The 13,600-nt window shown below is 46.7% G+C and overlaps 1 protein-coding gene across 6 annotated transcripts in view; it reads left to right on the top strand.

The window, feature by feature from the left end:
• The first annotated feature begins 5,508 nt into the window (after positions 1–5,508).
• SFXN1 (sideroflexin 1) overlaps positions 5,509–13,600 on the top strand; it is a 49,629-nt gene continuing 41,537 nt past the window's right edge. For 2 of the 6 annotated variants that reach the window (XM_050793253.1, XM_050793248.1), the window contains exons 1-2: positions 5,509–5,612; positions 6,765–6,866. In XM_050793253.1, the coding sequence (XP_050649210.1) occupies positions 6,861–6,866 (6 nt within the window). In that variant the 5' untranslated portion in view covers positions 5,509–5,612; positions 6,765–6,860. Of the gene's footprint in view, positions 5,641–6,764; positions 6,867–9,465; positions 9,525–10,085; positions 10,637–12,440; positions 12,546–13,600 lie in introns of those variants that run through there. The other 4 variants (XM_050793249.1, XM_050793251.1, XM_050793250.1 and 1 more) reach the window with 4 other exon arrangements.

Genomic DNA, 13,600 nt, shown 5'->3' with positions numbered 1-13,600 from the left:
TTGCCAGTCACCACAATCATGTGAGCCAATTTCTTAAATCATTCTAGACAAATAGATGGAGAGAGAGAGATGGATGGAGATATAGTATATATAGAGAGATATAGATATATAGTTTATTGGTCAATTTCTCTAGAGAAGCCTGACTGATATAAATAATTAACCCCTCAGGGATGCACTGAAGACTAGAGAAGATGTTTGTGCAAGTGGTTAGGGTATGTGTTGCCTGCCCCACTCACAGTGGATACTCAGTTACCGGCATTCCTCTCCCTCCCTTCTGTAAGGCTCTGCTGAGTTTCTGGACCCAGAATCTCCAGGTCTTCCCTCACCTGAGAAAAAAACACACTGAATCCAATGTGTGTGAGTGGGTACTACAAAAAGACTTTCTTTGACAGGTCGGGTGGACGCTGATGCAGCTGCTCCATGAAATGTTCTACAGCCATTCAAGCAAGAAAGGGCACCTTCCCCTAGGTCTCCCCTGGCCCAGCTCCCTGTCACCTCCACACCCCCTCCTTTGTTTACTTATAGGACTTACTACCTTCTAACATGCTATATATCCTACTTTTTTTTTTTTTTTTTTTTTTTTGAGACAGTGTTTTGCTCTTGTTTCCCAGGCCAGAGTGCAATGGTGCGATCTCAGCTCACCACAACCTCTGCCTCCCGGATTCAAGCGATTCTCCTGCCTCAGCCTCCCAAGTAGCTAGGATTACAGGCACGTGCCACCACACCTAGTTAATACTGTATTTTTAGTAGAGACCGGGTTTCTCTATTTTGGTCAGGCTAGTCTCAAACTCCCGACTTCATGAGATCTGCCCACCTTGGCCTCCCAAAGTGCTGATCCACCTGTGCTGATTACAGGCGTGATCCACCATGCCTGGCCTTATATATTCTACTTATTCATTGTGTTTATTGTCTGTCTTCATTTCCTACACAATCAGCTGTGTGAGGGCAAGGGGCTACATGTGTTCCATTCACTGTAGCCTCCTTAGCACTTAGAATAACGACTAATGTAGAATTAGTCAGTTTTCAATAAGCATTTACTGAATAAAAAGCATGAAAGAATGCATAATGAAGATTATGATGTGACCTGAGAACATGTTTATAAAATATAACTTTGAGTGAAGAAAGTGAAACATAAAATACATGTACCAGGATTCTCACCACATATTTAGCAAACAAATACGGCATTCACTGGATGTCCTGCTAGACACTGGGGATAGAAAGTTGAATGACACTGAGTTTCTTGTTTGAAAGAGTTCATGGTCTAGAGAGAAGACAAGACTGTAAAACTATGCAGAGAGAGTTTATGAAGTGCCGCAGGACCCATGAAGCTGCAACTCTAAGAAAAGCAGCTCTCAATTAACAAGGCTCACACTGACCAGGCGCCCTGCTCATCTCTGCACATATGTAATCTCAGGTAATAGTCACGATGGCCCCAGGTAAGTGTTAGTCTTACCCCATTTAGACATAAGCCAAGGCACGGCAAGGTCAAGGAACTAATTTGTGTAGGGTCTCACACCCGATCCAGGCAGAGGTGGAATCAGAACCCACGCGGACCCACCTGCAGAGCACTGTGCCGCGTGCTTCTGGGCTTGTGCATACAGAGAGCTGAAACTCAAGCATGGGATGAACCGAAGTTTGATGGGTCAGCAAAGGAATTACAATATTCAAAGGGAATACACTAAAAATCTAGCAGGGAGATTTCTGGGGAGTAGCATTGAGTATACACTTATACTTTTCTGTACTTTTCAAATTCATTTGATTACATATTTCTTTTATCACCAAAAACAACATGGGGGGCAGGCGAGGTGGCTCACGCCTGTAATCCCAGCACTTTGGGAGGCTGAGGCGGGCAGATCACGAGGTCAAGAGATGGAGACCATCCTGGCTAACATGGTCTCTACTAAATCTGTCTCTACTGAAAATACAAAAATTAGCTGGGTGTGGTGGCGGGTGCCTGTAATCCCAGCTACTCGGGAGGCTGAGGCAGGAGAATCGCTTGAATCAGGGAGTCAGAGGTTGCAGTGAGCCGAGATAGCGCCGCTGCACTCCAGCCTGGCTACGGAGTGAGGCTCTGGGAGAAAAAAAAAACAGAGGGAGAATGAAAAAAAAAAAAAACATGGCTAATATCATCTGGAACTTAAAGTTTTAATTAAAGAGTTAATTTAAACAAACCAACAAAAAATATGGTTCTCACTGGATTATCTGTTCTGCCCTGATGAAAACTTCCCTTTGTGATACATTCAGCAAGATCTTTCCTCAGCTCCCTGAACTTTTGCTATGCTCAGAAATGCCCCCCCACCTTTGCTGATTTAAGCATTGTTTTGTCTTTGCTGTTCCCTGAATGGTCAAAGTCCATATTAAAATGCAAGGGTTTTGCAACTTTTGTTGATGCAAGCCTAGCAAGAATTCCCAAGCATTTGTTTTCTGAATTAAACAGAAATGTCATTTTAGCTTTATGGAAGCTGTTTCTGAACCGAAGTTTGATGGGTCAGCAAAGGAATTACAATATTCAAAGGGAATACACTAAAAATCTAGCAGGGAGATTTAGCAGGGAGCTGTATTTGAAACAATGACTGGAAATCATATAAACGCTTGCTTCCCACTTTTAATTCCCTCTCATTTTTCTTCCTTCATCCATCTGCTGTTCCCACTTTTTCAAATTTAGTTGCACTAGCTCGGATGTCACCACCTCTATGAACATCTCCTCACCCCAGTTAGTCAGGGATGAAAATCCAACTCACAAGAGCTTAAGATTTTAAAAAGAAGGAAAAAAGACAAGCAAGGGAAAAGAAAAGAGTTGGGGTGGGGGTGGGGTCTATTGACTCCCATAGCTGGAAGCCCAGGAGGCAGACCAGGAGGCAGATCTAGCCTCAGGCTTGGCTGAGTCCAGAGCCTGACATGATGCCATCTGACCTCTGTCCCTCTCACATCTTTTAGCCTGGCTTCCCTTCCACAGCTCCAGCGGCCCTCAATCCACATTCTCTTAGATCAGTTGTCCCAATATATGTGTGTGGTGGGGAAGGGAGGCAGGGAGGAGGGGTTACTTCTCTTCCCCAGCACCTACATATAAATTCAGGGTGGAATTCTGGCCCAGCTTGGGCCACGTACCCATGACTGTGGCAGACAGGAGAAGATCAAGTACCATGATTGATAATTGGACAAGATCCAGTGAAATGCGGGAGGGGAATTCCCCAAGAGAAATTGAGATGCTGGAAAGACAAAAACTACACATGACGGAATTTTTTAATAAAAAAAAAATCCACAATTCTCCACCAGTCTATATATCTACACCTGCTTGCCATGTTGCTTGGCAGTTTCTCTCATCAAAAGATAAAGTCTATTTCACCCTGAATAGCGGCTGGCCTTGTTGACCTGCTTTGACCAATAGGATGCCTTGGAAATGAAGGTTTGCCATTTTCAAGCCTTGGCCTCAAGAGGCCTTGAGTTCATCTATTCTAGCCTTTCTCTGCCTTTGCTATGTGAACATGTCCAGGCCAGCCTGCTGCAGGAATGAGACGTGGAGCAGAGCCATCCGGACCCAGTAATCCTGGCTGAGGCCCCAGACACCTATGAGAGAGCTCTGCCAAGATCAGCAATGCCACTGATGGCCCAAAGGTGACCACAGACACATGAGCAAGCTCTGCAGAGCCCAGCTCGGGTCAGCAGAACCTCCCAGCCAACCCATACACTCAGGAACAAAACTAAATGTTTACTGTTGCATAGTCCCAAGGTTTTGTGGTTGTCATATAGCATTACTGTGGCAACAGACAACTGATACATTTGTATCTACTAAACCTCTTCCACATGCCCATTCTGCAGGCAACTAGTCAATCCCTTCTCTGTGTTCTCAGGACACTTAGTTATACAATATATTCCACACTCTACTGTTGCAAGTTTCCTATTGAATTGTTACCATTTATTTTAAGCAAGTATTTACATGTCTATCTCCTTGCTCATAAGCTCTTTGGAGAAACTGGTTTTGGTTTTTTCTTTTGTAAATTTGTAAATAATTGTTAGTTTTCTTTTCTGTGAGAGAGAGAGAGACAGGGTCTCACTCTATCACCTAGGTTGGAGCGCAGTGGCACAATCGCAGCTTACTGCAACCTCCACATCCCAGGCTCCAGCAATCCTCCTACCTTAGCCTCCTGAGTAGCTGGGACCACGTGCCACCATGCCCAGCTAATTTTTTGTATTTCTGGTAGAGATGGGGTTTTACCATGTTGTCCAGGCTTAAACTTCTGAGCTCAGGTGATCCACCCACTTCGGCCTCCCAAAGTGCTAAGATTATAGGCATGAGCCACAGTGCCCAGCCAAGAAGGGGCGATCTTTTGTATATCTTTTTGAGCCCAGCACTTGGCACAGGGTATGGTACAGAGAAAAAGCTAGTTAAATATTCACAGGAATTTGGAGGATGAGGAATACCACTCAAACTATCTGTGACATATTGCTTAAGTTTTAGAAGTTTTGTTTTTCACATTTGGATCGTTAATCCACCTGGAGTTTAGTTTCATGCATTATACAAGTAGGGATTTGGCTATCCCAGTACTGTTTAACGAATATCCAACCTTTTTCCCCTGACCTGCGATGCCAAATCACAGCAGGTTTCTACATGTGCAGGTTTCCACATGGCTGGCAACTCTGTTTGGCTCCATGAAGCTTCGCTGACCCCGGAGCAAACACACCACCTTTCTTATTTACCATTGTTTTATAACAAGTTTTGTATCTGTAGGACAAGTCACTCGGCCTTGCTCTTTTCTTCAAAGCTTGCTTGGCTATTTCTGGCTCTTTATTTTTTTCATATACATTTTGCAGTCTGCTTGTGCAGTTATAACACACACTCCACCATGCACACCAGTGTCAAAAAATTTTTTGGAATTGTCATAGGTCATTTGGGAGAGAATTTACATCTTTAAAAATGGAATCTTCCTATGAAATTTATGATGTAATTCACCATTTATTAGATTTCATTTGCCCTTTAAATATGCCCAGGTTACCCACCTGGTCCAAAACACCATGATTCCTCTCCTGGATAACCTCAGCATCTCGCTAAACAGCCTCTCTGCCTGCACATCCCCTCCCACACAGTCTGTTTTCCATAAAGAAGACGGGGTGGTGGTGGTGACGGCGGTATTTTTTAAGACGTAAATCAGGTTGTGGCACTAAAGTCCTAAAATCGCCTTGTAGCGCCAGTCTTGCCAAGCTCCACACTTTAATTGGGTAAATGAGCGCGTGAATGGACGCTGGCTATGCCAGGCCCCGGGAATAAAGAAATGATAGAGAGGCAGTTCCTTAAGGGAAACCCAAATGGAAAACAGTGGCCCCGGCCCGCGCAGAGCCCCACACCACGGTGAGGATGGGCTTGGAGTTCTCCCGGAGCCGGGGCGCGGTCGCTAAGCCAGAAGCGGAGTCTCGCGCGCGGGGCGGGGCCTGGACCGGGAGGGCGGGTCCCTGAGCCTGTAGCTCCGGGGCGCGGACGCGCGCTCGCAGGCCCGCACGAGGACGCGCTCCGGGGACGCGCGAGGACACCGTGGCGGGAGAAGCGCTTCCGGTGGCGGCAAAGGCTGCACTGAGCGGGACCTGCGAGCTGCGCACGCTGCGGCCCGGGGGGAGCGGTGAGTCGCGGGAGGCAGGCAAAGCCAGGTGGGTGGGAAACGCCCAGGGGGCCCGGCGGAGGCGCGCAGGCTCGGGCAGGCTTGGGCCGTGCACCTGCGGGCCGGCTGCCGGGAGACCCCGGGCTGGGAGGTCGGAAGCCCCTTCGCAGGCCGGGGATGCCTCGGGCCGGGGGGTCCCTGCACCTGGGGATCCCTGCCATCTTGCTGCCGGACAGCACCCCGCTTCCAGCATCCCGAGGCCCAGCATCCCGTGGGCCTCCTCTCCGGTGGGGAGAGCCCTCCGCCGCGTCCCCGCGCGCCTGGCCGCGCTGTCTTCGGCGCCTGCGTGGCGAACTCGCCGCGGGGACACCAAGATGGCTGCGTCCCGGACAGCGGCAGCCAGGTGGCCCGGTGCCTGACCCCGCGCTCCGCGCTCTCAGCTTTGCCTCCTGGTGCTGGGGTCGGAGGGGAGACCACCTGGTTCCTGTCCTGGAACTCGCAATCCAGTAGGGAGGTGATGTGCAAGGAAGTAGATTCTTGGAATAGTAGTTGCTTTTCTCCTGAACTTTCACATCTGTCACAGGTCTCTAACCTGCCCAGAATGACAATAAACAGTCTACTAAGTGCGTGCCAGGTGACTTAGGTCCATGTAGTTTTACACTCTTCCAGCCCTGCGAGGTACTGGGTTCCAGATGAGAAAACTGGGGCTGAGAGAGGTTGAGTGCCCAAGGTCGCACAGCTGGCCATCCATAGTCCAAGGCCATCTGAGTCTCAGTCGTAAATGCTGCGTTCTCAAAGATGCTTTTTCTTGGCTATGCTGCCTAAAATTGCACCCCCATTCCCACACACACCGTTTGTAACACAAACTCTGGATTTTTTTCTTTAGTGTCTTTTGTCACTAGTTGAAATTAAAGGTGGTTGTTTCCTTCTCCTCATGTGAACAGGGCCTATTTTGTCTTGCTCAGCCTTTCTATCCCCGGCACATAACAATTGCCTGCACCAAGAAGGCCCTCAGTGAATATTTGTTGGCTGCCTGAATGAAAAAGCCTAGCTCTGCTTGACCCCAGAGCTTGGGCACTTAGCTGCTCCGTAGGCAACTCTTTTCTGAGTCCCCATAGCTTTTCCCTTGTGCATTTCTCACAGTCCTAGTCCCTCTTCTGCCTTGACTTCTAGATTTTGACTTGGGTGCCTCTGGATTCTCCATTCTTTGTCCATCCCCCGTTTGATCTGCTTCAATGTTCCTGGCATTGTCATAGGTGCCCAAGGAGGATGCAGGTAAATGAGGGGGCTTTGCAGCTCCTACAGCTTCAGACTTGATGTAAAAGATGAGAGGGAATTGTTTGGGAGGATGAATGGGGTGGCTACCAAGAAGTTCGGGAACCTCAAGCAGGTTCTTTCTCTCCTCAGCACTGAGCAGGTGTCTCACTTTCAAAAATACAGTGTTTGGGCCAGGCGCGGTGGCTCACGCCTGTAATCCCAGCGCTTTGGGAGGCCGAGGCGGGCGGATCACGAGGTCAGGAGATCAAGACCATCCTGGCTAACACGTTGAAACCCCGTCTCTACTAAAAATACAAAAAATTAGCCAGGCGTGGTGGCGGGCGCCTGTGGACCCAGGACTCTGGAGGCTGAGGCAGGAGACTGGCGTGAACCCGGTAAGCGGAGCTTGCGGCCAGCCGAGATCGCACCACTGCACTCCAGCCTGGGGACAAAGCAAGACTCCGTCTCAAAAAAAAAAAAAAAAAAAATACAGTGTTTGGCAGTGAGGAGCTATCAGCTCCCATCTCAGCTCAGTACATATTCAAAGGTTAGATTGAGGCTTTCAGGCCACCTGGATGTTCAGAAGAGGGATGATATCTGTGGTTACAGTTGTTAGAGAGGAACCTGTGTGGCAAGGGGTGTCATAATTCAGGATCAGTGAAATGTTTAGCATGTTCTTAATTTTCTGTAGAAGTTTTATGAAATCCCATGGGGATGGCTACAGAAAGGCACCAACTGGCAAGGATATCCCTTCCTGCTCCTCACTTTCTGCAAAGAAAGCTGACAGGACAGCCAGGGCACAAAGGCCGGAAGAGCAGACCTGTCATCGAACTTTGTTGTTCTGGAAGCCTTACATTGAAGTCAGGCATCTGTATCCTGTTGTGTAGCAGTGGTGAGCTGCGTTCGGTTAGAGTAGAAACATGAGTGTGACCAATTTTTCCTTTGTGGTTAAAGGTAAGAAATCAGAAGTAGTGAATCCATTGTTTTAAAAAGGGGGGAACAAAGAGCTGTTGTCCAGAAAGTGAAAAATCATTAAGTTAGACCATGTATCAAACCTGCACTTAATTATACAAAGTTCAAAGTTACTAAGTTTTTCTTTAGCAGCTGTTAATTTGTAAAGTAGTTTTATAGACTTTGGTATATGGCATCCCTGAGTTGATTCCTATAAATGGATGGTAAAACTTCATCCGAATATGTCTAAAATATTACAGTTGGGTAGTGTTTGTCATTTTTTTCCAAGCTGATACCACCATCTCAAATAGAAATCAATAGAATTTGTTTTAACTGGTAATAACATCACCCATCCTAAAATACTGCTTAAGAAATCCACACCCATAGTTGATCTTGAGGACCGGAATATGAGCAGTGGTTGTAATGTTACATCAGTGTTTTTGGTTTTTGTTGTTGTTGTTTGTTTGTTTGTTTTTGGGGACGGAGCCTCCCTCTGTTGCCCAGGCTGGAGTGCGGTGGTGCGATCTCTGCTCACTGCAACCTCTGCCTCCCGGGTTTAAGTGATTCTTGTGCCTCAGCCTCCAGAGTAGCTGGTATTACAGGGGCCCACCACCATGGCTGGCTAATTTTTTTGTATTTTTAGTAGAGACGGGGTTTCACCATGTTAGCCAGGATGGTCTCGATCTTCTGACCTCATGATCCACTCACCTCAGCCTCCCAAGGTGCTGGGATTATGGGCGTGAGCCACCGCGCCTGGTAGATGGGTGTTTTAAAGTTAATAGAATAGTGGGATCTGCATGGGGGGGAGGACATGGCAGTGGGAAGGGCAGGAGGCCTTGATTTTCCGTGTATTCCTGATTCTAGGCAGGCCCCACGTCTCCATGCAGAGCTATCCTGGAATAGGGAAGCATATGCAACACAAATCCATTGCTGAATGGAATACCCTTGGAATGAATCTGATGCTTTGCACAGAATTCAACTCTCTGATCTATAATTCGATCCCCTGTGTGACCACGCCCATAAGAAAGGGATACTATATGCAGATGCCCAGCCCAAACAGAAATCAGGGAATTTGCTTTTTAGGCTCCTTGAGTTAGTGTGATTGTCCTTGTCAGACACATGTTCTCTGGCCTCCAAAGACTCAGAATTGAGTTTCAGAGTCAGATAGAACTGTGAAGGCTGTGTCATCTTGGGCATGGCACTAAATTTCTCCGAGTGGCTCTAGAAAACAGGGGAAGATAACTTGGAGGGCTGTCATAAGGATTTAGCAATCTAACCATGCATGGAAAGCTTAGTGTCTGGGTGCTCCGTCATGTCCCCTGGACAGTGGACAGCAGTGATTGACGGGCTGTCTCACACCTGCCTGGCCCTAGCTAAACAAACTGGGCAATCATACCCTGTCATAACTCTCACAATACAGTAGTTTTAACCAACAGGCTTCCAGCTTAATAACGTAGTTATCATTGTTAATCTTTAGCCAAGATTAAAGGTCTTTATTACTAACTCCTGATGAAGCACATTCCCTGCTAACTCGTTTTCTACAATATTTTGGAAAATTCTTTTTTCTCGAGTAGTTAAGCATTTTCTTAGCATGCAGCTAAAAATTTGAAATAAAGTTTATCTTGGAGATAAATTCTTTTTCTTACATGTTTCTGATCATCTTCAGGAAGCTCAGGCAGCCATTCCTGGCACCAGGAGCTGCATTTATGCACAGGACTATGGCCGGTAAGGACAGGAGCTTCCACTCATGGAAAACCAGCTTATTAATATTGATTGCACTTTTGTTTGGCACCTTAATAAAGATTAATAAAAGACTCATACTCTTCAGTTTGCTAATCCTACCAACTCTATGAGCCAACTCTTATCTGTGTTTTATAGATGACACAATTGAGGCTCGGAGATGTAAAGTAATTCACCCAGTCACATGTCTAGAAAGGAAATAACAGAATCAGGACTGAAATCTAGATTGTATTTGCTTAAGTCCAGTTCTCATTCCATAGGTTATCAGGGAGATTACACCACAGGGCAGGGGGCCTCCATCAGCAGGGACCAGCCAGAAAAAAACAGCTGTGTGTTGGGTCTTTCCAAACCCAGGACCAAGCCAGTGTTGAGTACATAAGAGGCCTTCAGTGGGTACAGAAGGCATAAGTTAATTTTGTTTGTGAATGAATAAATAAAAAGACTTTCAGAAATCTATTGGGATGAGGCTCCATGAAACTATATTTACTCGAAACCTTAGTTAAGGGATTGAATTTAAACAGTTTTTAATTTCTCTATGAGATTATTTCTGTCCCTTTTAAAGGGTGAAATAATTTTTAAACATATATCATCTGTAAAATAATCTGTTCATTTAAATGCAGTATCATGTTATAATTGTTAACAGTTCCAGATAGCCAACATCATTGTGAGAATGTCTTTATGTGATCAAACCTTAAAGTCATTTTTCTTAGCATAAGTGGCATCAGCCAACCACAGAATTTTTTAAGTCCCACTTTTTTCTCATACCCCACCAAAATTTCTTAATACCATTAAAATCCAAATATTTCTTTAAAATCATTCATGAAAAAGATTCTTAGAATTAACACCTCAATTGGCCAAGCACCAGGAAGCCACATTACAGCTACTGCAATACACGGAGACCGTCTGTCACCAATCATTTCCTTCTAGCACGTCTGTTCTAGGCCCCTTCTCTTCCCTCCACACCCCATTGCATCATTTCTTCAGCTCATGAAAACTGAGCTTGCTGGATGTGAGAAACCTGCCAGTGTGCCGCTGTGTGAACCATCACATTTTGCTGCTGCCTTTCTGCAGTCCTGAAGCCAGCAAGTAACTGCTCAGTAAGCATCTCTAATACAGCTTCCCTGGGCCCCTCTGTGTCTGTGGCGGGCTGGGGCCTGCTCCCCTGTCTCCTAGCCTCTCTGAGTGCCTGAAGGCACCCCCCCAGCGCTTCTGCATAACTCTCAAAGCCTCAGGTGGACAGGGCAGAGAGAGCACCCTCCCCACTGACTGTCTCCTCACTCTCCCTGGCATCACTCACTTGCTTCACGTGCCATGAGGGTGATGAACCCACACACTCTGGAACACATTCTTTGGCGTCCTGTGCCGTCTGGCCCTCTGAGGGACATTCTGCATGATCCTTGCCGCATCTGCAATGGGAATGCAAATATCTTATTCTCCAAAACTTTCTTTTGAAGCCTCTGTGGTTTCATGATTATTCACACTGTTCCCAGTGTCAACGCAAGGCTGGGAAGCACGACTTCCTCCAGCGCAGTCTGCAGAAATCCGGAGTCGAGAAGCCTCTGTCCTAGCACTGCCCCTATCCTAGGTCATGAAAGACTGTGAGTGATGTTCAAGACACCTCTGTAACAAGGTGTCTGATCTTTACCCAGTTTCAACCTTGCAGGCAAGCCCAGGGGCCATAATTTGCCAGATGGATGGCTGCATAAACCAGACCATGGATAAACAAAGGCCATTCCTGCACCTTCACCCCCACCCCAGGACCTCGTTCCCTCCCCACAACAGTGCCCGCGGCAGCCCCGCCCCACCACCCAGCCCTGCTGACCTGTCAGTACCAGGTGTGTGAAGCACATGCCCTCAGCGCATCTCTGCCTTGCCCGGGGCCAGCAGGTGCGCACTGGAATGCTACGGACCAACCAAGTCACCCGGCCAGCCCTGACCCCGGCGAGTGGAATGGGGTGCACCCTGGGGATCCCCACATGGCGGCCAAGGCCTTAGGGATACCAGCATCTCGCTCCCTGAATAGACTCTAGGCACAAAGCGGAGCCAGCCCAGGGCGTGCCTAGGCGCACCCTCCCCAGCCCAGGCCCCATGCATAAGGAGTGCTCCATGTCAGCATGCTTGGTGGGCCCCATTGATTTTTAGAGACGGGTTTTACTATGTTGCCCAGTTTGGTCTCCAACCTCCTAGGTCCAAGCAGTCCTTCCACCTCCGTCTCCCAAGTCGCTGGGATTACAGGCGCGTGCCACCACGCTCAGTGCTGTTGACTTTCATGTGAATAGGAAATAAGTTTTGGTGTTTGTTTTTGGTTTTTTTTAAGTGGGACTCCTGTTTTTAAAAATGGATCAATTTGTCTGGGGTGCAAGCTACTTCTGTGCTTAAAGGTGGAAGTAAGTTCATGCGTGAAAGAAGTCTTGTCTAATTGAAACACGGCATCATGGTTAATAATAAAATGTTATCTGATCTGAGATCACCTGTTTTTGTGAGAATGCTAATGTGCCATTCCTGATTAGTCTGCATGTTTTTTGGGTTTTTTTAAATTCTGGGGGCAGAGGAACACAGATCATCACATCCAGTTGGTAGTTCTTATGCCACTATAGTACAACTTGAAATCCTTTTTAAGTAGAGGAAACAGTGTTGTATTCATTTCCTATTGCTGTTATAACAAATTACTACATATTTAAGTAGCTTAAAACAACACAAATATATTATCTTAGAGTTCTGGAGGTCAGAAGTCTAGAACAAGTGGGCCTTCCTTCTGGAGGCTCTAGGGCAGAGCCCCTTTCCCTGCCCTTTCCAGCTGTTAGGGACTGCAGCTCACAGCCCAGCATCAGTCCAACCTCTGCTTGTTCCTACATCTGTTTCTTTGCCTCTGCCTCTTCTGCCTCCTTCTTTCTCTTATAGGGACCCTTGTGATGACATTGGGCCCACCAAATAATCCAGGATCGTCTCTGCATCTCTCAAGATCTTTAATTTAATCTTATCAGCAAAGTCCCTGCACCATGTAAGGTAACATATTCATAGTAGTAAGTGTTCAATAAAGAGATATTAAAGATAGCCGCATTTTTTATTAGACCTTCTCACAGCTTCCGGGGATTCGATGGAGATATCTTTGGTGGCCGTTATTCTGCCCATCACAGGTACATGCGGTAGGCGCTTCCACTGCCAGGATTTCGGTGGGTTTGACTGGAGTCTGCAGATAAGCAGTTGGAGTCAAGCACTCCTGCTTCTTCCCTTGCTGGAAAGATGCGGTGGCTTTGAGTGATATCCCAGAATCTTGATTCTTCCGTCTGCAAAATGTGCGTAGGATGTCTGAATCACACTGTTGTTGTGAGAAGTTCTAGATGGAATATTCTCTAATATTGCAAGCTTAGGCCAGCATCTAGCCCAATTCCTTGTATGTAATGGAAATTCTTAAGATGTCAGGGCTCCCCTCTCCATCTCTCTCCTTTTTCCTTGCCTTCTAAGGAAGACATTTTTTCTGAGGCCTCCACAGCATTCTTGATCACTTGTACTGTAGAGTAACTTTAAGGTTATTGTAATATAGAACTTCGTAGTATGAAGGTCAAGTTTTTATTTAAAGGAAAAAAGGGAGGGGCCTCCAAGATATCATTTCTCTGCAGACATTAATTGGTGTCATACTTCAAGAAAAATGGCTAGAAGAGAGTGGTGAGTGGAAAGCTGGCCAGTGCCCTGGAGGCTGGTCCTTTGAGCTCTCCCAGACTTGGTTCTGCCGCCAGCATCTACTATGCAACCTGGGCAAGTTATTTCCCCTCTGGACCTCGGCTTCCACATAATAAGCACATTGGAGAAATCATTTTTAAGACTATCCAGCTCTTATACATGATAATACTTAAATTTTATAGAGTACCCATATTTTTGGCTGGGTGCAGTGACTCACACCTATAATCCCAGCATTTTGGGAAGCCAGGGCGGGCAGATCACTGGAGCCCAGGAGTTCGACACCAGCCCGGGCAATACAGTGAAACCCTGGCTCTACAAACGGTATACAAATTCTAAGAATACAAAAACTAGCTGGACATGGTGGCAGACACCTGTAGTCT

This window comes from Macaca thibetana, chromosome 6 (assembly GCF_024542745.1).
Source record: "Macaca thibetana thibetana isolate TM-01 chromosome 6, ASM2454274v1, whole genome shotgun sequence".
Classification (NCBI taxonomy): domain Eukaryota; kingdom Metazoa; phylum Chordata; class Mammalia; order Primates; family Cercopithecidae; genus Macaca; species Macaca thibetana.
The sequence above is the reverse complement of the archived record's forward strand: the minus strand, read 5'-3'. Positions and strand labels throughout refer to the sequence as shown.